We start from the raw sequence: 27,790 nt of genomic DNA, 5'->3' as shown, positions 1-27,790 counted from the left end.
CGTGTGGTGCGGCCTCTGAAGTAATAATAAATAACGCGTGTCGTTTCCCACCGTGACAGGTCGATCCCCAAGCCCCATTTCACTGCCTACACCGACCACGAGAACAGGAACGGACAGACGGTGTTTGAAAACATGATTTATGACAGCAACCTGAAACCTCATGAGAGTAAAGCCGTGAGGTTTGATCCAAGGCTGGACACGGTTTGCACTGTGGTAAATACGAGCATGTCAAGCAACCACCATTCCTTGACCACAGATGATTCACGGTTCGAAAGCAAAAGGCAGGCCTCTGATTGAGCCCTGCTGACTTAGGATGCTATATTGAAACACCCACTTGCAATTATGGATCAAAAGGAGCCATATCCACCGGGAGTGTATTTTTCCGACAAATATGACAGATTGCATTTTAGATTTCAAAAATGGAGCTCACTAGTTGTGATTTAATTGTTGAAAAATGGGTCACTGTGACATAATCTTTCAATTTTTTCACCTCTTTTTTTATTTTTATTTTTTACTTTAAATGAGCAAAATGCACCGCTCCAAAATTATCCGATTGATGATTAATTTGGAATTAAAAATAAAAGGATTGCGATGATGTCATCAGTGCCAAAGCTGAAAATGGAGATAAACTAAGTTGTAAGCACATTTCAAAGATACTGCCAAATTTTCTGAATATCTCAAGTTTTCAGGTTGAAAAACACACATTTGTTTCGTCCCTTTTGATGGCAACGAAGGCACGGATTATGTCATGTATGGGTAGTTATAATTCATTGTTTTCATTTAATTTAATGCAGAAACAATTGATTGACGGGGAACCAGCTTTGTTTGATTAGAAAATGTTCACACTGATTAGTTCGTAATACATTATTTGTTTGCGATAAATTGTTCTCATTTCTGGTGTGACCTCAGAGCAGCGATGGATTTTGGTGTGGAATGTCACTGAAGCTATGTGACAAAATGGAATTATTTTTACAGGCAGGATTACTTAATGGGTCGAGAAATAGAGTTCCCAATAATTGAACGCCTTTTTTTTTTCCTGACAGCACATGTCCACGACTACGGTATGAGATGAATGACACGGACACCGCACCACGGTACGACGGTACAAGCTTTCGCTGGACGTTTCTGCACGGTGCCGGCGTGTGTGCGAGATGAACCCAGGAACATGTGCGACCCACGCACACTCTTGGCTTTCTCTGGAGGCCCGGTCAGGAGCCACCCAGTGTGACAAACTTCCACGCTTTTCCACAGGATGCAAGACCTCGTTCGTGCTGTTCTCACACTCCCAAAGAACTTTGTAATAATTGTACAACCGTGCGAAAGGTTCGATCATAACCAGATATCTTCCCTTTTCCATGAATGACAGTGCAGGTAAAATATATTGTAAATACATTGGATATCACTAAGCATAAAGTTGCATTACGTTGTGTTTTTACCCGTCGAAACGCTGTCGAAACCCTCCCCCCCAGGAAAATGTTGTTGAATGTTTGAAAGCATTGAACATTGGTAGTTGGTCTGGAAATGAGGCGAACTCAAAGGAGCAAGACGAAGGTGGGTGCACGTTTGTTGGGGGAAAGCATGGTTGTCGGGTGGAGGGTTGGGGAGTAGAGGTTTCAAAACTGTGTTTGAAAGTCAGATGTTTGATAAAATCAATCTTAACTCCTTATCATGTACTTTTTTCATGGAGAGTTGTATATAAATATTTTTTTATGCAGCAATTTGTAAAATCGAGTTGATCTCTGTATTTTAGTGAGTTATTAAGATGATGTAATTTTTTGAATAATATGGAACATAATTTATTTTCTAACTGTGTAATAATTGTCTCTGTATACTGGAATATTTAAAAATGGTCTGTATATAATTGTACGAAGTAAAAATTTCTTAATTTTCTGGTTTCCATTTGCCATTTGTCTTGCCTTTAATAACTTTATCAAATCACTGGTGCACACGCTGCGTGAACCCATTGTTCTTTTTTAAAATGACCCTCGCCATCGACCCAGCTATCCTCTTCACACCTATCCCATGGTACACGGAAAAAGAGCCGCATGTTGCAACTTCATGGTGATAGGGTTCAAAGTTGAGTTCCTTTGTGAATTCCTTTTGAAAATAATTTGCTGTATTGCCGTAGGCGACCTCGGACTACAAACAATGAAATCGCAAAGGTCTGCAATTCGTGCACACCTCAACTCGTTTTATTTATGTGGAGGACTTGTCAGACTTTTCACACTTGAGGTTACATTGTCATGGTGTTCCCCTTTGGATTCTTGCATCATATAAATGCTCCCAGAATACAATCCCTCTGGAACAGAAATGTTTGCAGAAACCAGCATGGCCTGTTTTTACCCCACGGCCGCTCCAGGTCGTTTTCTAAACGGTCTTGTTGCACCTGTCAGCAGCAGTAAGAGGCAACTCCCTCTATGATGTTATGAAACGTGGCACATAGACCTGAGCCCAACATGCACTATGTTCCAGCTTCCATCGATCCGTGCTTGGGCTGCAGCAAGTAGCATCAAGTTTAAAATAAATTAAAAAAACTATCATGCTTCTTTGGCTTTCTCAATACAATCTGGTTATAAATCGTGCAAGTTTGCTTCTTCCTCACTTAAGGAGAGAAAAGTCTACATTCGCATCAATTGGCCATCACAAAAACGGCATCAATCGGCACGGCAGCTGGACATGCCATGCTTTGATTCCACTGGCCACTGACACACTCTGGTGTGTATAATTAGTGCATGTGTGGCAAACGTTTCTAAAATTACACATTCTCTATCTGATGCTTACTCTGACAGTCACTGCTATTCCCACTGTGCTCTTGAACTGCGAAGAAACTACACTACATGAAGAGATGCGTTTGTGTTGAGGATAAAGTCAAAAGATAGAGGAGGTGATCTTCTCATCACCTGTCTCTGCAAGGTTGGTGCAGTGGTCCACAGATTTATTGTTTCGATAGAAATTTTTTATTTGATTGGTATCAGCAGTTAGGGACCCATGTCTAAGTTGTCGATGTCTTTTGGCCCAACGATAAACATATTTTGTTTTAAACAAACACACGTTTGACCAAAATATATTGACAACTGAGTTTTTCTCACTTAACTGCTGAGGCCAATACATTTGGTGAAGATGAGCCAATTTGTACCGACCTGTCCATGCTAATATGGGTTTAGTTATGAAACTGTCATAAAGCATTGGGGAAATAAATTTGTCTCACTCCAGCATTAGACCAGGACGAGGTCGACATTCATTTAATCCCTTTATAAGTTGGAGAGTAAATTTTAGATGGTGACAAAAATGATTACAATGCGAATTCAAAATAACTGCTGCTGCTGCTGCTACTACTACTACTACTACTACTACTATTATTACTACTACCTACTACCTTAACTGTTCCATTTATTCACATCTTCTTGCACATTCGACAAAGAAATAGTTTGGATCAAATCTTTGATGAACTGGCTGGTCAGGGCTGCCATTTGACTGAAGCTGATTCGGCCTTTAAAGTTCACAAACTAACGCTGACAGACTGGACACCCAGTTTCCATCCATCTGAGAGATGGTACACACAGACACACACACACACACACACACACACACACACACACACACACACACACACACACACACACACACACACACACACACACACACACACACACACACACACACACTGCTGCCTCGCCAAACAAGCGGAACACCAGCGTGAGCGTTTATACCCTGCCTGAGATTCGAACCCAGGTTCGACAGCTCAGAGGTGATAAGGGGAGTGTGCAGAAGGTATGGTACAATTAGGGGTGGGGTGAAGTAGGTGTTCAGTGATGCTTTTATGTTGACCTAGCAGGATCGTGACAGGCAGTGTTGCAATGAAACCCAACACGTCAATGTGGGGCCATTGGCCTTTTTCCTGTGCCCAATATAATATTAAAACAGCTGTGGAGACCTGTGGGAATGACGTTCCTGGGCTGTGACGATGCTGCCGGTTCAAGTGAGATGCCACTGCAGAGCCTTGTTGCATGCTTTGATTTCAGTTGAGGTTAAGCTTGTCTTGGAATTAAGTTGGCCTGGTGTTTCAAGAATAATTAGTAGACCTGACACAAGAGTAACATACTTGCAAACTCGGTTGAACTCGGAATGGTAATGATATAAATAATTATTCTTGGAATCAGAATTTTACTCAAAACTGTTGCTGCTGCCATATCAATTTGGCCTGAGGTTATGTTAGCCTTCTTTATGCCGTGATCACTGATCAGTCCAAGACCGTGCAAATTATTTGTCATGTCAGTGGCATACTTTTGTGGAGTATGAAAACATTTCCTAACCGAGAGAGCTTCTTTCCCTTTCTCCTGCATGACTCCCGTTTCGGAAGGCCCCTGACACCAGCCTGAAGTGCAGGCTATATTTGTGACCTCGTGGCCTTAAATGGGTGGGAGGATATGAGCTGTGCTTGGAGTCGGCGCTGTACGCTGCTGATTCCATCCCAGGCAAAGCTCTTCACTTGGTCTTTTACAACTTCTGATTGTCCCAGATATTCACAAAAGCTTGAATTAAAAGCGGCCATTTTGGTAAGTACCCTGTCCAATGTGGTTTTGTCTTGTTCCCAGCGCAAGTCATGCTTTTTGTCATGGGTATGGAGGGAGTGGTTTGCATTTACTAACTTTTAGAAGAGTTTACCTTGGATTTGAAGTCGGAAAAAGACCTCGGTGAAGTGGTAAAACCATTAAACAGCAGAGGAGGTTGTGGTTGATTTCAATAATTGAGTGAAGTACTGCTCAAATGATGCCAATCATGTTTTATGAAGTATGGTTTCTTCAAGCTGTTTGTAAGGCTTTGCAATATCAAATATTATTGTTAAAAATATCCATATTTTGAATGTATGAAGCCTTCATAAGGTTCTACAAACAAGATATGGTAGTGCAAGACATGCCAAGGTTTATTATGATGATGATAATTATTATTATTATTATCATTATTATTGTTAAATATAGAAGGAAATTTAATTAACAAAATGGAGGCTGAACTGACAGCTCCAGGGCGTTCACAAGTCAAGAAACGTTTCAAGGATAGAACCAATCCTGGACAGATCATCACAATTGCAGGGTATTTGACTGAAAGTGTTTTGGGAAAGAATTTGTCAATTGTTAAGGGTGCTGGTGATAACACCTACTCTTCACCAAAGACACCATGGGATCTTTAATGTCCTCCAATGATTATTGCTTGCAGAGGAGTTCTCTGACTTAACATACTTTTGATGGATCACAATGGATTGATGAATCGTCCTGCATGCAAAACACCAGGATGACAGCTTTTGGGTCAATATTTGAATGCAGGATAGAGAGTTCAATGGAAAGTATACCGACCTCTAGTCTGGGCTATTCGGTTCGCTCCAAATACGATTAGTAAGAAAATTAATCAACGTCTTTTTTTTTAATTATCATTCATATCTCACCTTCATCATAATTTTTAGCCTGTCTTAGACTTTTTTGAGTATCTCGTTTGTATTAATTTTTAACAGCCCAGATATAAGCTATTTTGCTCACTGTGGTGGATTTTTTTCCCTCGATAAAACTGCACCACCAAAGCTGTTAAAATCCGAGGTTAGCCGAAATAATGTCTATTTTCTTGGTTCATTTCCCTAATTCACTAACCTCATGAGCGAAACTCATCTATTAACTTCAATGAACCAAGAACTCATCCATTAACCGTAACGAGCCAAAAAAATCATCCACGAATATTAACAAGCCAAAAGTTAAAAATTAACCCAAAAAATCATGCCCTTCCACAAATATACCTGGTGTTGGCTTCATGGTTCGGGTGGTGAGCCTTGGATCCCAGGGTCCTGAGTTCAAATCCAACTCATCTGTTGAATTAATACCAGGTGGGGTTAATTCAACCTGTCATTCTCGGCAAAATGAGTGCCAGCTTGCTGGTACACTGTGTTGGAGTGGTGACCCGACCAGGATTGTGCCCAATAGCCAAGGACACTGCTGAAACAGCACCAATGCTCTGCACAGAGTATGGTCCCAATGTCCTCCTCCTCCTTCCCTGAACCAGCTAAAGATTATCCACAAACTCTAAGGAGCCAAAAGTCATCCACTTTTCCAAAACCAGTGAAAAATGAACAACTTGTTTTGTTAATTTTTTTTTCAATAATACTTAACTGCATATGCTGTACTGTGTATGTATTGTTGCGGATTTCGCGCCCGCCGGCGTGCGAACGGCCACGTAACTCGAATCGCGGCACGTCGCCCACCGGACGGACAATCCAGTCGTGACCCTCTCGGACTAACGCCGGGAACCAGTCACGGGTGGACCTTTCGGTCTCACCGCGATCGAGCCAATCAGCCCCCGCGTGGGATAGGGTTGCTCGCCAAATTCGACCTACCTAAGTACCCACGCGGAGGGTAGACCGGGCGATCGCACCTCGCCGCAGGTCGACTTCGGACACGGGCCACTTAAGCGACCCGTTCCGTACTATCAGAATAACCGAGCGGTGTTATCGTCGACCTCGACGGTTCGGTTAATTATCGGGCGTACTCAGCCCACTACCAACCCTTTACGTGAAGCAAGATGAGGGTTCAATGGGGGAAACGACGAAGCGAAGCGGGAGAACAGTTCAACAATAAAGCACATTTATTCGCGGCACACGGGAAGCACACAAATACAATTCCACCAAAAGCACACAAAAAAAAGAAAACACAATTCCATTTACACAAAGAGCAAATATAAAAGCGAAAACAATGCAGAGCTAATACCGACTACCGAGCACACGGCAACACTTATACAATTCTACTTCACAGACGGCGCCGACAACACATACCCAAAACCAAGGAAAAGAAATCCCCCAAGAATGAGGCGGGCCTGAGGCCGGGACCGGGTCGCGCCTACCCGTCTGGTGATGAGACGCGGAGCGGCGATGGCCCCGCAACCCGCGGGCCTCGTGGACGGTGTCTGGTAGGGGGTGGGAACGGGGCCCCCTTGGTCGCACTATCTCAGCGCGGGGGGAAACAGGAGGGGGTTGCTGATGCTCGGGGTATAGAGGATCTTTATTATCCCTGGTGTGCGTCTCCACCTCGGCCAGGTCGCGCTGCCGGCCTCCCTCGGGCGTGCAGCTCCTGGCACCGACGCGAGCACCCCCTCGTCCGACTCTCTTCAGCTTCTCCAGCCACTGCAGGCTTCGGGCTCCAGACTTCCACACTCGTCCCCTCCGTTCCGACTCCTTCTCATTCTCGTTCTCTTTTTCGTTCTCGTTCTCCTTTTCCTCTGACTGACGAACACCGTCCTTTTATCCCCCCGTAACTTCGCCTTTGACCCCCTCCCTTTGACCTTTCACCTCGCTCCCCATTGGCCCGAGAAAAAGTGGGCGTGAAGGCTTTTTGATCCACAAATTTGCATATATCGATCGCCCTGGGGGCGGGGCCAATTCGCCCCTCGCTCACCGATTGGACGGCAAAAAGTGGGCGTGTGTCGTTTTTGATCCGTTTTTGAAGCACAAAATCCGTGATTTTGTACACGCTGTTCGACGCGCGTTCTGCATGAGTCCAACACCGGTACCCACAGCGGGGCAAGAACGGTGGCGATGCTACGGTTGTGAGGTGTGACGGGAAGGTCGTGGCGGTTGTGGTGAAGCGGCGTTGTGGTTGGTGGTTGATGTTGTGGTTGTGATCATGGCGGTTGGTCCAAAATAAAGATAGTAAAAGAAAAACGGCTATCCTGAAGAGTCGCAGCTCGCATAAATGACATGTATTCCCACTAGACAACGGGTTTGGGCCTAACTACACATATACTTGCAGAGATACCTCACCTAAGGGACCTGAATGGTGGTTTGCGAATTTGGTAACCACAACAGTATGTATGTGTGTGTACATATATATATATATATATATATATATATATATATATATATATATATATATATATATATATATATATATATATATATATATATATACACACATACACACATACACACATTGCCTTTTATGTGTGTGTGTGTGTCTGTCTGTGTGTCACTGTGTGTGTCTCCTCCGTAACTCCAAAACCATAAAACCGAGAAGCCTGAAACTTTGCATGTACTAAGAAAACTCCAGTGTAGTGCAAGAGTGAAAATTGGGTGTTTGTATTAATTAAAACACCCTTTTAAAGATAATTTATGGAGATGCTCATCAGAAAAAAACAAAACTCGCCTTGCCGAGACGGCGGCACGCCATCTTGGTCAGGCCTCTGTGGTTGCTGGAGTCTTCAGCCGCCATTTTGTTCGGCCTATTCAAACATGCCTCGATTTGGAAACACGATCTACTCTCACGGACTAATTAAAGTCTATAATAAAAATATTATGTCGGATTTGAGAATCGGATCTGGTGAACAAAATAAGTGTCGAAATCTGGAGTGAAATCCGAAAATTTTAACAAATTAACGATTTTTTATAACTTAGTGTATTCATCGAAGCAAAACATTAAACTTAACTTTTTCTGCTGTTCGGACGATTATATTGAGTGAAGAAAAAAAATTATGGAATATGCGGAAAGTGTAAATTAATTGAGTGAAACGCCGTGTTTCATAAACCTTCTTTTGCAATCAATGACGGCACACCACAGGGTCCTTTATTGAGGCAATTACATCCGCAGTTTGCTGTTTCTGTTTTGGGCGATTTGCTGACATGACCAAATATTAATATAAATATACTATTATAGTTCCGCCAATATATTTATAGTGAGTAGTTTCTGCAAGCAAAGATAATTTATTTTTGTTGCTGCAAGTGAAGAGGCTTTTCTTTTTCTTTTTTTTCCTTCACACCATTTTGTGTGTGCTTTCATTAAAAATATTAATATAAATATACTAATTTAGTTAGTATGTATACACCCCCCCCACTACCCTGACTGTCCTCTCCTCCCCCTTTCTGATTCATGTCCTGAACTCCCCCCCCTCCCAACCCCAAGTGCCCGACCCCCTTTTCCAACTCTATCCCTTCTCTGCCCCTTGCTCCACTCCAATGCTCTATCCTCCACTCACCCTCTCTTCTTTAAGTCCTCAATCTCCCCCCACCCTTCCTAACCCCAAGTCTGCATAATAGTCACTCGTACGCAGAGCCGGATGAAGGTGGGGGCATTGGGGGGCATGTGCCACAAATAGAATATTTCTGTAGTTTGCTAAGAATGTCCTTTAACAGCATAATAGTCACTAACTGATAAGACTGCTAAAGTTTCTCAGTTAAGTAAATAGACGAAAAGGAAATTATTCATTTGATGGAATAATTTGTTGTTATGTTAGTTTTTACTTCTGGGAGGTGTGCGGACCAGTGACTCTGAGGTTACACACCACCGGTGAAACTTCATGCTTCCGCTCACACAAGGCATTATCAGAGAGCATTCTTTTGTACTCCTCATATGTGCATACGAAGAGAGTGTAAGCATTAGAAAGGAGACCCGGGTTCCATTTGTGAGGGAATTTGTTCCCAACTGAGTGTGGAATATTTATGGAGATTGCTATGGATGTCCTTTGACAGCATAAGAATCACGAACTGTAATGACAACTAAGGTTTCTTGGTAAAGAAAATTAACAAAAATTAAAATTATGCGTTGGACATAATTGACTGAATAGTTTGTGGAAATATTATCCATTACTTCCAGTAGGTGTGTGAACCAATGACTCTGCGTCTATACACCACCACTGTGCACATAAAAATGCACATAACTCAAACTTGCTTGAATATCAATGTTTGAAAACTGCCGCATGCACTGTCCGGACCCAAGAGTTCTTAAATGAGGTGTCATCCACCATTATACGTGCTGTGGTTACGATGTTTACCCCGTTCAGACACAATCATGCAACTTGCATTTATCTCTGGTACCTCTCCCCAGTGACGGGAAAAGTTTAAGTTAATCCATCAATTTAAATTATTTAATGGAATTATTTAGAAGGGTTAATTGTGCTGTACTCTTGGTTTCATTCAGAGCCAAAGCCCTGAGCTACTTATGCCACCCACCACAAAATGTTGGTGTAATCTTGGGCGGTGGAGGTTCATTTTGTCCAAAAAGAGGGCAAAATATCCTGGTTGGGAAATAAAATTTGGCATCAACATTATTCATACCTGTTCTCCCGTCATATCAAAAGTGAATGTTGAGCTTTTGAAATGCAGCATGAGAAGCGGCCGCTGTAAATGGGAAACAAACAATGCACGGACAGACACCATGGTTCACAATATATAATACATGACCTCCCTTCCAAGGGACTTCAACACAGAAAGAGACCATTCGGCCAATCAAGCCTGCACAATGGTTGAGTCAAGTCTCATGGAAGAGCTGGAACACTGAACGGATCAGGATACAACAGGACAAACGTAACAGGAGAGAGGGGGGGGGACACTAACGGTGGAGCTTAAGGACAAAATAAAGGAAGATTTGGACAAACAATGGGTGTGGTGAGGAATGGGATGGACAGACTGGATACTTCTCTCTCTCCCCCACCCCCCCCTCTTTCCTATCCTCCTCCTCCTCTCTCTCTCTCTCTTCCTTCTCTCACCCCCTTGACTTTCTCTTCCCCTCCCCTCTCTTTCCTCCCTTCTGTCCCCCCTTCCCTCTCCTCTCCCCCCAACCATCACCTCTCTTCCCCCCCCTCTCCAAGCCCACTCTCTCCTCACCCCTCTCTCTTTTCTCCTCTGTCCTCTCTCTCCCCCTCCCCTCTCCCCCTCTCCCTTCCCCTCTCCCATCCCCTCTCCTCTCTCCCATTCCCCTCTCTATATTCATGTTACACCCTTTTCAAATGTTGAGCGTACTCTGTCACAGAGCGTCAGCGCCACCAAAGCAGCTTCCTGAGCAAGGATTTTCTGTGTGGTTTACCATTGCCTTCCCAGCAGTAGTCTGGGAAGGGATTTGGAATTTGGTCATGAAACCAGCAATAGCTCGCCTATACTCCATGTGCGACACCATAGGGATCTTTAACATCCACCAACTAATTTTGGTAGACAGAATGCACAGTTTAACATCTATCGGAAGGACATCACACACTGATGAATCACCCTGTCTGTGAAACACCGGAATGACAGTTTATAGCTGGGCCAAGATTTGAACCCAGGCTATACAGCTTGGAGGTGAGTGTGCATATCTTGAGACCATCCTGTCAGAGGAGGTCATATCAATTAATGCATTGCTAATAAACAAAGTACCATTCCAAGTTGTATTTATTCATTTAAAATGTATCACGTTTGATATCGTGCAATTTTCTGGTCGAATGTTGAGCTTTGTTTGCATGCGGAGCTTTTCAAAAGCAGTGCTGGAAGCGGCAGCCGGAAACAGGAGATAGCACATGCACGGACAGACACTGGAAGAGGGTGGGGTTGAGGGATGTCCATAGCAAGAATGAAGTGAGTGTAGTCTGGTCTGTGTGAGTGTATGTTTACTCTTGTAAACAGTGATAATGTCAGAGTAAGTCGTCTTATTTCATGTGGCACTGAGGAGGAAGCTTGCGTAATTTTAAATATACAAGATGACCCGTGAATCCGTTGGGTTCCTGTTGTGACAGTGGTTGATGAAAAAAATCATTAAAAAAAAAAGATAGCTCCAGCGAACTATACCGCCGAGGTTGTTTGCATTGATCAAATACTCCCGAAGAGGACTTGACTGAATCGGGAATTGATTTTTTAAATAATTTTTAGTTTCCTGATTTGAACAGAACTTGATACTGCACACCGCAGGCGAATGGTGAGTAAGGTGGACCTAAAATTTTTGTGCTATCGTGTATATTTTGGCTGTATTTCGGGAACATACATACGGATACATACAAGATGAGAGTTTTAGTCATATATAGATATCTATGGATAAGATAACATGTGTAAAAACCTCTGTTACTACATGGGGCCAGGTGAGGACTTTGTAAGGCATGAGGAAGTGCTTCACACTTTCTGGAAAGCCAAGCACAATTTATTCAGCCAGTGTCTATGGACCATGGCGGCATAGTTGGCTGCAGAGCCTTGGAGAGTTGTGGGACACCGAAGCACGTTGCACTGCCCAACAGACGTTTCAGCCAATGGTGACCTGCCATGCAGAAGGGCGGAGCCTCTGTGGAAATAAAATACTGACTGGTTGGAGTTAGACCTTCAAGTGATCGACATCACATCCTCTCTCTTCGCCCTTTTTCTTCCCCACAAAATGCGAGACAAATCGGTCCTGTCGGAATGTCACTGCACGATGACCCCCCAAAAAACAGAACCCATACTATTTAACATAAAATCCTCATTTATCACTCAAATGGCACGATGTTTGGCACAGATCCCTTTGAATAGGCCAGGACCGACTGTGCTTAACTGTGCTTAGGTATCCAAATGTTTGCCACGACACTGTGGACAAAATGGTGATCACTCTGACGTGCTCTGCTGAAAGAATGAAGATAATTTTTTCGATAATTGTTGCATTGAGTTCTTGAATGGATTGTGGCCTTCCTCTATAGATGTTGTCGTTCAGATAGCCCCAAGGATAGAAATCTGGCGGTGACAGATCTGATGAGTGCGAGGTCCACTTAACAGCAAGTCTTCGACTGATGACTCTTGTCACCAAAGTGTGTTTTGAGACAGTTCAATGAATCATTTGAAATGTGGGGAGTGGCTCCATCTTGTTCAAAACATTGTTCCTCTCTTGTAAACTCTCTGCGACTGCCTAAGGCCCTCTGAATCTTCCCAAGAACTTGGATGTAACATTTCGTGTTGAAAGTCAATGCTTTGCTTGTGTTGTCCTCAAACCAGTTTCGTTGCCCATCCTCATCTTCGCCTTGAAAGGCCGAGAAGCGATGAGCGATAAAACCTGTCCAGCAGCTGAGGGGGTGTGTAGCATTGGGATTCTCACGCATGTATGACTTGTGAATGTTTTTCAGCTGTAAAGAAACTCAGATAGAGTTTGAAACAGCAAAGGGCTTGTCTTGTGTAGCTTTTCATGATTGCTCTATGCAGCTTTCTTTGACAAGAAGAGCATGGGAGGAGGCATTATACATATACACAGACTCAATTAATTATTAAAGCATACACATGAGGGACTAACTGACCTCCTGCATCTAAGTTTGTTATTCTGTTATTCTGCACACAGGGATCTGCTAAGATTTTGAAGCCTGGAGATGAAACGACCAACCTGACATGGTTTATTAATTCTTTTTTTTCTCTCCATGTTAAGATTCTTCCAGGATTTAGGGAAAGCCAGCAGATCTTGTTCAAGTTGATTTTTGCTTGTTATTAGCATGGAGCCTAACATACTGAAAGAGGAGGATTAATCAACACACCCATGGAATAACAATGAAAAAGTTGAGTAAAATGTAGTAAATGTTTGGTTAAAAAGTTAAAACATCGATAAAAAAAGACATTGTATATGATTATCATCGTTTTATCAACGTCTATTGACCTTTCATATCAGGGCATAATATTTCTGACTTGCCTTTGTTGGTGTATTGTAAAGCCTACAGGTGTGAGATGCAGCCGCAAATCAAGTGATTTTCACTTTGACATTTATCAACAGATATAATGTCTTGACATCCTTGACTTGCTGAATGTAATTTGTTCATCGCATTCCCTTTCCGTGATGTTAATTGCCTTAAAGTTCCAACATTGACTCTCCACTGAGAAATAAATTATTGGATTGTTTCAGGTACACCAATAAATGTGTGTGTGTGTGTGTGTGTGTGTGTGTGTGTGTGTGTGTGTGTGTGTGTGTGTGTGTGTGTGTGTGTGTGTGTGTGTGTGTGTGTGTGTGTGTCTTCCATAACTCCAAAACCTTAAAACCTGGCAGCCTGAAACTTTGCATGCATACAAAGAAAACTCCAAGGAAGTGCATGACTGAAAATTGGGTGTTTGAGTTCATTAAAACACTCCTTTTGAAGATAATTAATGGCCTTATTTAATTATATCCTTTATCAGGCACATCCTCGGTCACCGCTCTCCATGGGATCTGAAGGCGTATCCGAGGTAACGTTGCTGGGATCTGAAGCCGCCATGTTTTTTGGCCTGCTCAACCATGCCTTGACTTGGAACAGGCCACAATGATTTCTTCATGATAAAGTTTTTTTTTTCACCTTCCTCACTCATATTATCGAATGCCTGTTCATCATAGCTATGAATCGCTGTATACATCGTTTTTGTAAGTACTATCGTTTTCAAATTATGAGCTTGGAGTGATTTCATGCATTATATGATACGATTTTCCACGATCTACTCTCATCGACTAATTAAAGGATATCATCAAAATATGATTTCAGCCTTGAAGAATGGATATCATCTGGACTAAACAAGTGTCGAAATCTGGAGTGAAATCTGATAATTTAAAGAAATAATCATTCATAACTAAGCCTACATACCTATTTACTTAAAGCAAGCAAGGTCATGGTTTCTCCATCTCCATATATTCACAAGAAAATGTGAAATTTCCAAAGCATTAAACATACAGGATATTTTTCTAGTGTTTGCATAATTCTATTCAGTAAACAACAGATTTTGGAATGCACCAAAATTAACCAGCTTAATTGCGCAATATGATTTAATGCATTCACTGCTTGACCTTGCGCCATGTTCCCCAGAGGGACTGCTTATCCATAGCATCTGCCATATCTGTGTCTATATTTTCAGAGGTATCATATTGAATCATACAGAGTCAGAGGTATCATACATATCATACAGAGGTATCATATTCAATGAATCAAAGCAAATCTGGTGAAAAAGGGATGTTTTAAAATGAAGTAATAACGTTTGCACAGACCCCGAATGATGACCCCAGACCCCAGACCCCCAGAGTGACGCGTGCACAGACAAGCAGGAAACCTGGTGGATTATCTGCAATGTTTATTTCATGAGTGATTAAACTTTGCGATGTCTCTGGGGTTGTTCTACATTGAATAGCAACTCTTTTGTGGATAAAGTCGTTATATGAACAAATTAATTTAATTTCTTAACCTCTGTGGGCATGGTGAAGACTGGCTCTGAAGTTCAAGGGATCCTATATCGTATGCAGCCACAGCCTGGCCAGGCATTCCTTATCAACCATTTAATTGGAGTGTTTGCTTGAGTTCTTAAGCTATTTGCCGAGTGCCCAACAGTTGATAGCAGTACAGTTTGTCCCGATCGGGATGTACAGTCGGCAGTTGCTACAAGGTAGTGTACATGACTTACAAAGGTTATATGGTTTGTCTTTGTGAGTTTCAAAGCAAAATATATTTGATAACACCCAATTTCCAATCCGTTTGCCATATTCATGTGTTTTCTAAATTCCAGAGCCAATTTTTTTTTCAACCCATCACCTGGCAATTGGCAGCTGTTAATAGAGATTAATGTTCATGCACATCTCCCTGAAATGTCTGTAATGCAATGTTGTTTTTATAATTTGTTATTTAAATCCCCCAAAACAAGTGTGAAAGTTACTAAAGGTTTTTGGGTTGTGTACAGCATATACTATGGTCGGTAATCACACTGACTCCAATCTGCCGATTCTTGAAGAATTGCTGATCTCCATTGTGCTTGGGGGAGTGCTCGTCACACGCCACATGTTTTGATTTACACGCCGATCACATCTCGTGCCTTCTGGTTGAATGGTTTGCATTAGCAGGAACAATCGTCTGGGGGCAGACGAATGGGTGTTCTTCGCGGATAATGCAGTTTTACCGTGTGACACATAATCCGCAGCAATGCTCACCATAGCAGTCAGGAGGTACGTCTAATGTATATACATACATATACATATACGTATACGTATGCAGCTTGAGCTATGTATACCAGCTATGGACACCCCTATTTATATTACTCAGGTTCCTTGTGTAATTTCGTTGAAATTTTTTGGAGAGTAGCAAACCTATAGATTTTTGAGAAGTTTAAAATCTATTTAAATAAAAAAATGATGTTTCACGTTTTTTTTTCAACTTTTGGAAAGGTCGTTTTGGGATGAAAAACGCTTTTTTTGAATTCCAATTTTAAAAAAATCTGAAACAATACAAAATAACCCACTGATGATGGATTACTGTTAAATGGCTAACAATGGATTTTATAAGATAATAAAATGTTGCATGTTGACTGTTGGTTGCCATGGAAACAGCATTTTTGGAGTGGAATTGCCATTTTTTAATACATATTTTTAAAAATTATATTTTCCATCGGATGGCCTAAATAATTGTTAAATATAGTGACCATGACTAACTTACACATAAGTATTATGATTTTCAAGTATTGGAACAGTTGGTTGCCATGGAAACGGCCATCTGTGCAATGAAACATTGGTGTGTCTGTTGTTCAATATCAGAAAGTTTCGGCACCTTCAGTAGTAAAACGTTTGATTTTAAGTTTTTGTAGTTTGATGTATTGTAAGTGTGATCTTGTTGGAAACATAGGTGATGCCACGTCGCGACGCCATGCCATCGTCTCAGGTTATGGTTGCTGGGCGTGGCATGACGTCATGATGTGGCGCGGCGCGCGTCCAAGCACGTGCAGCACTATGACATCATTTTCAGTTCGCTTCGTTTATTCTCGATTTATTCATGACAGTTTACTTCGGAGCTTCGTTTCATCATATTCGGTTTTCAACACCTTTCTTCCTTTTTCGGTAAGTTGTGATACCCTTTGAGGCGTATGTACCTTTTTGTCATTTTATGTTCTTCTGTATGGGGTAGGATTATGGTTTGAATGGCCACGGGGTTGGAGGTTTTAATTGCGTTTCCTGTTGGGCTAGGAGTTGGAAGTCAGATTGGGAGAGCTACATGTCGTCATGGCTGCACTGAGAGGTCTGGATGCATCCATAGAGAACTCTGGCATAGACGATGCTTGGATGGAAGACAATGTGTATGGATCTGCAACCACAAGACAGATTCTGAAATGCACCCATTACAAACGCCCACTTCAAGCTCACATATACGCGTATGTGGCACTCTCTGAAATGGCAATAGAAGAATTCTTCAAGGACAATCCGCATCTCAAGGAAGTCTGTGTTGTTGCAACGGATACAGTTCAAACTGCTTCTGGAGAACATGACAAAGCACTGAAAGCTGAATCAGTGCTGCAAGCCAGCAACTGTCTGCTCCACGTCATCATCAATGAGAATTTGTTTGAGGGACTTTAGGAATGGGAGGCCAGCCGCTCAAAGAATGCCATGTTCAAGGCCATGATGAACTATCTCCACAGAGTAGAGGCAATTCTGCATTTTGTTGCAGCATCTCGGAATGCCGACTTAAACCTTCATCTTCAAGCCGGCGAAGAACTCAGCAAGATATTTTTTGCCATGAACGGAATCAAGTACAAGCGGCTCTGGCCAAGGTACATATCTGACATGTATGCGCTTAAGACCAGCCATCCAGAGACCTGGAGGGAGCTCGAAGCAGGCAATATTTCAGTCACCAAGAATACTATCCCATTTGTATCGATCGGAGCAGACCACGCTGTTGAACATCTGAACAGGCTGCTGAAGGTTCACTCTGGTCTGATTGGCATATCAAATAATGCAAATGCCAGACAGCGATTCTTCTTGGCTGCACCTGAACTGTCACGCCTGTCTTGCGAGTTTAAGGGACAGCTTGGTCTGAAGGAAAGTGAGATCACTGAGCACCATGGCCTGTCTCCAAGTGTCGTCAAGCGTGAACACAATGCAATTGACCGAATCAAGGCTGCCATACTTAGTCATGAAAATCCATTTGAAGTTGAGGGTAACCAGCTCTTCAATGTGGTCACCCACGCTTATGTGCCAGAAGAATTTGTACCACAGATACTGGACATTGATGAAACGGGATAGAATCTCTTTGAAGATTTTGTTGCTAAACGGATCAATGGTGATGTCAGCCGATGGGCGCCAGTGAAGAAGGAGAAGAACAGAATGTACATGTCTGGCAATCCAACACCAGCAATCAAGATCAGGGACAAGACAGTAGATCGAAAAGAAACCAAGGATTTGTATGGTAGACTGATGGTACTCTCCAGATCCAGCAGGGACGTCGACCAGAAGGATGCAATTGGCAACTTTGAATTCACTGTGACACCGAGGGCCCTGTTTGCATAAAACGGTAGCTTACTGTCAAGCACCGACCAGTCGAAGCTAATCCACAATTTGGAGAAGTTTGCCAACAAGGAACCGTCTTTACCAGAAGATGAGTTTGATGCCACACACATGGAACCAGCACCCACTGATGCTGTAATTGATGGCAGTACTAGCACGAAGGTCGCAGTCGTGGATGGAATGGTAGTTGTCCAGAAAATGACCAAGAAACCAGCAATGGTCGTGACAGTGAAGGACCTCAGTGAATGTTTCAATGATAGGGTGATGAGTCTGACCAGAGGCTTCAACCATGTAATTCTTGTTTTTGATACGTACAAGCAAGATTTCCTCAAGAGCACAACCAGAGACAAACGACGTCAAGGAAAGGCACCAGTCCAATATCAGGTCAAAGATGATACCAGTATCAAACACATCACGATGAGTCAATTTCTGTCCCATGATCAAACCAAGGCTGATCTTATGGAGTACTTGGCAGAGAAAACTCTAGAATACAACCGCGATTCAACAAAGGTGGGAGTCATTTCGGCATCTGGGCGGATGTCGAGCAACAGGGGTCTCCAATTTGAGGCGAATAACCATGAGGAGGCCGATACGTTGATGATACAGCAAGCAATAGCTGCATCCAGGGCTTTTAAGATCATTGGCATCTCCCGCAATGAAGCTGAGTCTTTGGGCCTCTCACTCAATCACCGCAGGTTGGTCGGTGGTCTTTCTGTCTTCTACCGACTCCTCTCCAGCCTTGCCCCCCCTGCTCTCTCTGCGATTTGTCCCAACCACATTTCCACAGGGCGCTCAAGGTCCGCCAACAACCCCCTTCTGGTAAAACTACCAAAATCACGAATCACTGCTCATCTTCACTCTTTCATTCCTCTTTTTTCCCGCCTTTGGAATAAACTTCCTCACTCTATTCTTTCCCATTCTTCCCTCCAGGCTTTCAAAACAGCTGTTCACCACCACCTCTTATCTTCCCCCATCCAAATCCTCAATCTTTTCTACCCCCGATAATCCACCCAAGCCCACTTCCTTCAATTCTCCTGCTTTCCTTCCTGAAAGTCCCTGTAATGTCCATCTTCTCTTCGCCATGTTCCCCATCCCATCCCCATCCCTCTCCCTTCCACAGTTCACCTAATGTGTCTGTTCCCCACTGTTTTGTCCCTTCCACTCCCGCCCCTCTTGTCTCATGCCTCCTTGCTGTGGGTTGTGTGTTAGCTCTCATACGAGCCTCGACCAAGGTATACAAAAAAAAAATAAAAAATAAAAAAAAATAAAAATCACAGCAACACTCAGGAGATATTGAGCTGACCATATTCTCACCTGATACGGATGTTCTGGTTCTTGCCATAGCAAACTATCATCTCCTGCCAAGACACACATCTATCTCAATGGCATCTAGCATTGTCAAAATCGAGCCAATCTGGAAGGCCCTCGGTGAGGAGAGAGCCGAGGCATTGCCAGCCTTCCACGCATTCACAGGTGCCGATAACACTGGGTGGTTCGCTCGACATGGTAAGGCAAATGGTCCCAGTGCTACCTGAAGGCCGATGACGATATGGTAGATGCCTTTGCTATGCTCTGTAAGGATGCTGAACTGTCAGAGGACCTATACACAACTTTAGCAAGATTTGTCTGTTCAGGTTATTGTCCAAGTGGTGTCAATATTTCCAGCATCCCTGAACTTCAGTGGCATCTCTTCTGTAAGAACATGGCTGAGAATGACAAGTTACCACCAACTGTCGGTGCTCTGAGGCAGCATATCATGCGGGTACATATCCAGGCATACGTTTGGGGTCAAGCAGCAATTTCTCAGCAAACATTTTTTGATCCATTAAAGAATGGCTTCCACAAGGACACGAGTGGTCAACTCAAACCGACAACAACAGACATTCTCCCTGCACCAAAGACAATTATCGAGATGATAAGGTGCCAGTGCAAGACAGAATGTTCATCACAGAGATGTTCCTGCAGGGCCAAGAACTTAACATGCACTGATCTTTGTGCAGAACATGTGCAGCACTTCGTGTGAGAATGACGAGGACTCAAACATTGAACGGCATGACCACGATAGTGATGATGACGATGGAAATGATGAGTGACATTAGAGACAGTGATGCCAATTGGCTATAAACTCATATTTGACATTAAGTACATTTCACTGATCACCATATTCATGCATTACTTGTTTCAAGATTTGAAAGCAATACATTAAATAAACGGTAATTTGACAAAATGATAGCCGTTTCCATGGCAACCATTGCTCAAAATACAGATATATGTATTCGAAATTAAGAACTGTCCTCGAGTTAACAATTATGCATCATCAGTTGCTTGCTTGCGATTAATTTTGAATTTTCAGAGCTGAAATTAAAAAAACGGGTTTTTACCCCAAAACGACCTATTTGACCACATTATATGCATTGAAAAAATGTGAAACATGGATTTTCTGTTTTGGTATTGTTTAAGCTTTCCAAAAATGTTGGGGTTAGCTACTCTCCAAAAAATTCCAACGAAGGTCAAATTATGGACACAAGGAACCTGACGATATACGACATATACATATACACATATATATATATATATATATATATATATATATATATATATATATATATATATATATATATATTGTTGTGGTTACCAAATTCGCAAACCACCATTCAGGTCCCTTAGGTGAGGTATCTCAGTAAGTACATGTGTAGTTAGGCCCAAACCCGTTGTCTAGTGGGAATACATGTCATTTATGCGTGCTGCGACTCTTCAGGATAGCCGTTTTTCTTTTACTATCTTTAATTTGGACCAACCGCCATTGTTACCACCACCAGTCACAACATCAACCACCAACCACAACGCCGCTTCACCACAACCGCCACGACCTTCACGTCACACCTCGCAACCGTCGCATCGCCACCGTTCTTGCGCCGCTTGTGGGTACCAGTGTTGGACTCGTGCAGGGCGCGCGCCGAACAGCGTGTACAAAACCACGGATTTTCTGCTTCAAAAACGGATCAAAAACGACACACGCCCACTTTTGTGCCGTCCAATCGGTGAGCGAGGGGCGATTTGGCCCCGCCCCCAGGGCGTTGGAGGGCGATCGATATATGCAAATTTATGGATCAAAAAGCATTCACGCCCACTTTTTCTCGGGCCAATGGGGAGCGAGGTGAAAGGTCGAAGGGAGGGGGTCAAAGATGAGAAGGCGAAGCCACGGGGCTTATATAAGCGACCGTGTTCGTCAGTAAAGAACAGAGAGTTAAGACTTCGCGGGCGATGGAGTTGGGAAGAAGGAGCAAAAAGGAGCTGGTCGCCGTCGTGTGCGTTGGAGTCGGAGCAGAGGGGACGGAGCTGTGGAGAGGCGGCGAGGGCAGACGAGGGGGTGCTCGCGTCGTGCAGGGAGCTGCACCCCAGGGAGGCCTACAGCGCGACCTGGCCGAGGTGGAGACGCTCGTCGCGGGACTCGAGGCAGAATAGGAATCCTCTATACCCCGAGCATCAGCAATCCCCTCCTGTTTCCCCCCGCGCTGAGATAGTGCGACCAAGGGGGCCCCTTTCCCACCCCCTACCAGACACTGCCCGCGAGGCCCGCGGAGTTGAGGCACCATCGCCGCTCCGCGTCTCATCACCAGACGGGTAGGCCCGACCCGGTCTCGGCCTCAGGCCCGCCTCATCCTTGAGGGTATTCTTTTCCTTGGTTTTGGGTATGTGTTGTCGGCGCCGTCTGTGAAGTAAAATTGTATAAGTGTTGCCGTGTGCTCACGTAATCGGTAGTAGATCTGCATTGTCGCATTTGCTTTTTGTGTAAATTGCATTGTGTTTTTCTTTTCTGTGTGCTTTTGGTGGAATTGAATATGTGTGCTTTCCGTTCATCGCGAATAAACGTGCTTTGTTTTGAACTGTTTCCCGCTTCGCTTCGTCATTTCCTTCATTGAATCCTCATCTTGCTTCACGTAAAGGGTTGGTAGTGGGCTGAATACGCCCGATAATTAATCGAACCGTCGAGGTCGACGAATAACACCGCTCGGTTATCCCGATAGTACGGAACGGGTCGCTTAAGTGGCCCGTGTCCGAAGTCGACCTGCGGCGAGGTGCGATCGCCCGGTCTACCCTCCGTGTGGGTACTTAGGTAGGTCGAATTTGGCGAGCAACCCTATCCCACGCGGGGGCTGATTGGCTCGATCGCGGTGAGACCGAAAGGTCCACCCGTGACTGGTTCCCAGCGTTAGTCCGAGAGGGTCACGACTGGATTGTCCGTCCGGTGGGCGACGTGCCGCGATTCGAGTTACGTGGCCGTTCGCACGCCGGCGGGCGCGAATAACTATATATATATATATATATATATATATATATATATATATATATATATATATATATATATATATATATATATATATATATATGTGTGTGTATATATATATACATATATATATATACATATATATATATATATACATATATATATATATATATATACATATATATATATATATATACATATATATATATATATATATATATATATATATATATATATATATATATATATATACATATACATATATATACATATATATATATATATATATTTATATATATATATATATATATATTTATGTATATATTTATATATATATATATATATATATATTTATATATATATATTTATATATATATATATATATATATATATATATATATATATATATACACACACATATATATATATATACACACACACACACACACACACACACACACACACACACACACACACACACCGGGCGTAGTGGTGTGCGCCTGTAATCCGACTACTCGGAGGCTTGGGTTGGAGGATCGCTTGAGGACGGGAGCTCTGCACTGGGCCACGCTGTGAGAGGGTGTAGGGCAGCCCGGAATCATGGTGAAACCCAATCCTTATCCCTGTGTCGTAAGAGGCGACCAGGGTTGCGTCAGGAAGGGCATCCGGCGTAAAACCTGTGCCAAAGTATGAACGCCACCATAGCGGCCATATTAGACTTTGGACTAAGTCCAAAATCTAATGGCATGATCCTTGGACCATACCTAACCCCCCCACCAAGTTTCATTGAAATCCGTCAAGGAGCTTTTCCGTAATACTGTTCACAAACAAACAAACAAACAAACAGACAGGGGTGAAAACAGTAACCTCCGTCCATCTTCGATGGAGGAGGTTAATAATGAGATGCAAGAAAGAGTACTGAAAGAACAAGGAATGAGACAGAAAGAGGAAATCAGCCAATTGAAGGAAACGATGAGATTGGAGAATGAAAAACAAGAGAGACGGTGGAGTAGAAATAAAAAAAGAAAGACAAGAACAACTAAAAATGAAAGCAAGGTTGAAGTACGCAGAGATAGTGAAAGAACAACGAACGGAACAGGAAAAGGAGATCGGCCAATTGAAAGAAACGATGAGATTGGAGAATGAAGAACGTGAGAGATGGTGGGGTAGAAAACAAAAACTGTATGAATTTGAAATTAACCAACTCAAGGAGAGTGCAAAATTGCAGTCCACAGAGATGGAAAAACTCCGGAAAGATAACGAACAGCTGAGGGGGCTCAGAGAGGAAGAACGACTCAATGGGAAGGAAAATGGAGCCAGGAAGAAACGGAAATAATGAACAAGGAAATAAAATGGATAGAGACGCGGGAGATAGAAAAAGTAGAGGAGAGACTCCACGATAAAGACGGGGTGAAAGACGAGCACACACACGCATGGAGATAGTGGAGGACAATGAAGGGGAGCTCAGGGAATGTGTCATGACCCAGTGCAAGCAGCCGGATAGCCTCCTCCAGGAACAAAGGGAGACGCTATGCTCCCTTGAAGCGGATCGCGACCAGGTCGGTCCGGTAAAGCTTTGTGAGGTAGAGGGGGTGAGTGCTGTTGACGGGTGCACATGAAGCTTGGGGGGTTTGAAGGCCCCGGGAACCCTTGTGGTGACGCAAATCCCCAGCGTGGTCGTCCCGGTGTGTGTGTGTACGAGTGAGCCGAAATGCGTGCTGGGAAGCACACATAGCGTGAGTGTTATGGCGTGTGTAAGCAATTCCCCGTGTGTGAGGGAAACCGCGTGTGTGAGTGATATGGTGTACCTGGTAGCGAGTGTGCCGAAATGCATGCCTTCCAGCACGCCATGTGTAAAGGAAACACCGAGTGTGCGAGGGAAACAGCGTGTGTGGTTTCGAGGAACAGCGTGTGTGGTTTCGAAGTGTGTGAGAGAAACACCGAGGGTGGAAGGACAGCGTGTGTGAGAGAGACCGCGTGTGTGAGAGCGCTGTATGTAAGGGAAATGCCGGTTGGCATGTGCGAACATGCAACCGCATGTCCGAGTGTCATGGCGAGGTGTGTGAGCGTCGTGGCACGTGGAAGTTTGTGCGCGAGAGTGCGACAACGACGGTGCCTGATGGTGGACAAAGGCCGAGTAGCGGCCGTAGCTGCATTGGGAACCGTGCCGGATTTGCACGGCAGCGCGCGCGGGGTCCGTGCCGTGCGACGCACGAGGCCACCACGTGCGCGCCTGCGGAAGTGAAGCCCGGTCCATAAACGCATGCGGTGGAATAGCCGATCCCGCGGATGGACAGAAGGTAGGCTGGATAATGGATTTGGACCGGATGGGTTCTCCAGGCGGGCATGTGTGTGAAGCTCCGATGAGCAGAGCACATGTGTTCACGTAGGGAACCCCTCGAAACGCGAGGCTTGTTTTTGATGCGCAGGGTGGCGTCGTGGCTCCAGGGTTGGAATCCGGCACAAGGGAAATCCCTGCCCGATGGTACCGTCTGAGGAGGGACGAGATGCGCGAACAGCTGCCATGACATCACGGGAGTAAAAGAGCGCAGGTTGCAAGTTGCCGCGCTGGTGCGCGCATGAAAAAAAAAGCAAGCCTCGCTTCGGGTGAACAGGATTCCCTGGGCAAGGGGTGAAAGACCCCCCTGTCTCAGGGGCACAGGAACTACTAGTTAGGGGGATGGGTTAGCGATAGTTAGACCGGCTTCATGGGGCAGGGACAAGTCCTCATGGAGCCCGTGGAATGGATTAGTTAGAGGGATTTCAATCTAGATTTAGGAAATGGAAGTTTTTTTGGGATTTTTGGAGACATGGACAGACTGGAAATGTGTAGTGGAGATGTAGCTTAGCTACGTAGAGTAAATGGAACGTGCATGAGTTTTAAGGGATGACGAGGGAGCACGAGTTAGAAGGGGATTTAGTTTGAAGGATGGCAGTATGGAGTGTTGGTGTGAGTTCAAAAATGGAAAGTGTGTGAGGAATGAGTGTGGGACAGTGGGCCCAAGTGTGTGAGTGGAGCGAATGTAGTATGCATGGTGCAATGACTGATTGGGGGGAGAAGTGATTCCCACCCAAGTGACCCCGGGGTTAGTTTAATGTTAGCTCATGGGTTATTCAAATTTACTAACAGGAGGTCGTTTTGTTGGTGTCGAGAGAAGGCACGAAACCCGTTTGGAGGGGTGCAGGAGTTCATGGACCGGCTGGCAGCGTGGCTGTGGAAAGGTGAGTTTTGTTTAGTGGGCACCCCAGGCACCAGACTAGTCGGCCAGAGTAGGCCAAGCCCCCAAGAGGTGCCGGGATAGTGTAGTGGGCACGGGCGACCCTCAGAAAGGGACCCGGGGCATCAACACGCCATTTGGGCATCTGAGGGGGGAAATGCCAGAGCGGGCAACCCCCCGCATTGTAGGGAGCACCTCGGCTCGGAGGCAGCCTGGGGGTGCCATGGTTAGAGTTTGGCAGAGGGGGAGTTCCTGCCAGTTGAGCCACGCTGCCCTGCAGGCAGCCCGTGCATCCATCATGCTCATTTGTGTTTTGCGACCATCTCCATCCATTCCCCTGCATCAATGAACTTTGAAGTGACTTTTACCTTCTCCCCTTTCATAGATCACAAGTCCTGGGCAATGGTTAAGTAATGGATAAGTTGAGCGAAAATTATAAATTCGTGGAACCTCACCTGCATGTTTGTTTTAGCGCAGGCAATTTTAGTTAAGTTGTCCGAATGAGACTGAGAGTTTGTTTAGTTAGTTACGCAGTGCATTAGGTTATTTATATTTGGGACACGTATAAGGAAATGTCGCACTCAGGGATCCGAAGGTAGAACGTACTCGGGGAAAACTTACACATGCTGGTCACACGAAAATTTGACGACTCGGGACGAGTCTGTAAAAAGGGGAGGGGGTAGTGTTACGAATTTGGGAATTCGATTGCACACAACATACTGGTTCCTTAAGTCAGTTATGTCGATAAGTGCTTGTTCCCTAGATAGCTCACCTTTCATTGTTTAAATGTTCAGAAATCGATTAGATGCGCTGCGGATCGATTTAATAGTTAGGGAACGAACAATGGAGAAATCCCTCCCCCTCTTCTGCGAAGACAAAGAACCACCCTGCCGTCCCGTGACTCATGATGTCAACAACTCCCTCCCACTCGTGGCTGAGCGGGGCATGGAGCACGAGGGCATGAGTCATGAGTCACGCCGGGAGCGGAGGAAGAGTGGGAGAAGGATAAGGGGAGATCTTTTCTTTTGTTCGTGGGCAGAGTTGGAGAGGGCAGAGTTGGAGAAGGGAGCAGTAAGCTTTTTGCTTCGGCAGAGAGTTGTCGTTCAGCAGACCATCGGGTCCTGCTTGGCTTGCGTTCGGGTTGAGGCCTTCGGAAGCTTTTTGCTTCGGTTGGCTCAGTGAGCTTCGGCTGAGGCCTGGCTCGGGAGGAGGCTTTTTGGAGGCTTTTTGCTTTGATGGTTCCGAGAGCTTTGGCTTCTGCTTCGCTCGGGAGAGCTTTTTGCTTCGAGCTGCTTTGTTTTGAAGAGAGTTGGGCTGGTCGCTCGGCTTGAGCTGCGAGTGGTGGCTTCTTCTTCTTGGTTCATGGAGCTATTTGTTCTCCATTTTGGTTCCCGGCTTGGTGCGACTCATCGACGTCTTCGTGGAGGTGGTTCCTCGGGGAAGCGACGCATCGACGGGAAGGATCGGCGCCTCGTCTCACCAGCACGTGTTGAGAAGCGCGGGAGGATTCGCGGGATCTCGGGAAGGATCACGGCGATTGGATCCAGCTCCCTCTCGCTGGAGCATCAGGTCCGAACAACTTGAAGACCACACGAGGTGGAGAGGTTCGAGATAGGTTCTGGGTTTCAGCTCACTTGTCCTCTGAGCTGGAGCTCGTTATTCAAGGCCTCTGCCACCATTTCTTGGGTGTGTGTGTGTGTTTGTGCGTACGTGTGTCCGTGGGCCCGTCTAATAAGTAGGAACTGCTGTTAAGTGCAAGTGACTGTACATAACAAGTAGACGGTTGTAGTTCTTTCGTCGTGCTTTTTTTGCTTGTATAATTGCATACGTGTTTTGCCTTGTTTAATTGCATACGTTCTTTATTATAATAAATGTCCTTGTGTGAATGGAAACCTGTTCGTTACGTCCATTCCCTCATTGAACTGCCCCATCTTGCACTCGGAATATAGTTGGTTTTTAAATAGCCGGTAAAGTGATTGGGTCCAACGGGACTGCGCGATGATACCCCGCTCAGTTATCCTAAAAGGAAGCGAGCTGCTTAAGCTGCTCGTTTCCAAGCGGTCTCGTTGAGGTACAATCTCTCGGTAACCTACCCGCGCGAATAATTAGGTAAATCGAAGATTTGGCGATCGGACCCTGTAGTGCGGGTAGAGTGCGGACAAGGTTGTGGTGTGGTTAAAAACACACCCGTGGCTGGTTTCCGGCGTTGTTCCGATAAGCCACGACTGGATTGTCCGTTCGGTGGGCGAAGCGACCACGATTGGTAAGACGCGGTCGTTCGCACGCCGACGGGT

The 27,790-nt window shown here is 44.5% G+C and overlaps 2 protein-coding genes across 42 annotated transcripts in view; both read left to right on the top strand.

Moving 5' to 3' along the window:
* The window catches only part of LOC147020161 (CUB and sushi domain-containing protein 3-like), a 1,491,173-nt gene extending 1,489,278 nt beyond the window's left edge, over positions 1–1,895 (top strand). For 37 of the 38 annotated variants that reach the window (XM_085895237.1, XM_085895221.1, XM_085895212.1 and 34 more), the window contains 2 exons: positions 60–213; positions 1,044–1,895. In XM_085895237.1, the coding sequence (XP_085751363.1) occupies positions 60–213; positions 1,044–1,067 (178 nt within the window). In that variant the 3' untranslated portion in view covers positions 1,068–1,895. The remainder of the gene's footprint in view (positions 1–59; positions 214–1,043) is intronic. The other variant, XR_015061662.1, reaches the window with a different exon arrangement.
* Positions 1,896–2,776: 881 nt separating this feature from the next.
* The window catches only part of LOC147020159 (myomesin-1-like), a 218,611-nt gene continuing 193,597 nt past the window's right edge, over positions 2,777–27,790 (top strand). For 2 of the 4 annotated variants that reach the window (XM_085895201.1, XM_085895200.1), the window contains exons 1-2: positions 2,777–2,913; positions 4,361–4,556. The gene's annotated coding sequence lies outside the window, so the exon portion shown is untranslated. The remainder of the gene's footprint in view (positions 2,914–4,360; positions 4,557–27,790) is intronic. The other 2 variants (XM_085895203.1, XM_085895202.1) reach the window with 1 other exon arrangement.

Source organism: Eptatretus burgeri, chromosome 9 (assembly GCF_056783735.1).
Source record: "Eptatretus burgeri isolate ZD-2024b chromosome 9, Ebu_testis_v1, whole genome shotgun sequence".
Classification (NCBI taxonomy): Eukaryota; Metazoa; Chordata; class Myxini; order Myxiniformes; family Myxinidae; genus Eptatretus; species Eptatretus burgeri.
This window is presented reverse-complemented; position numbering and strand designations above follow the sequence as displayed.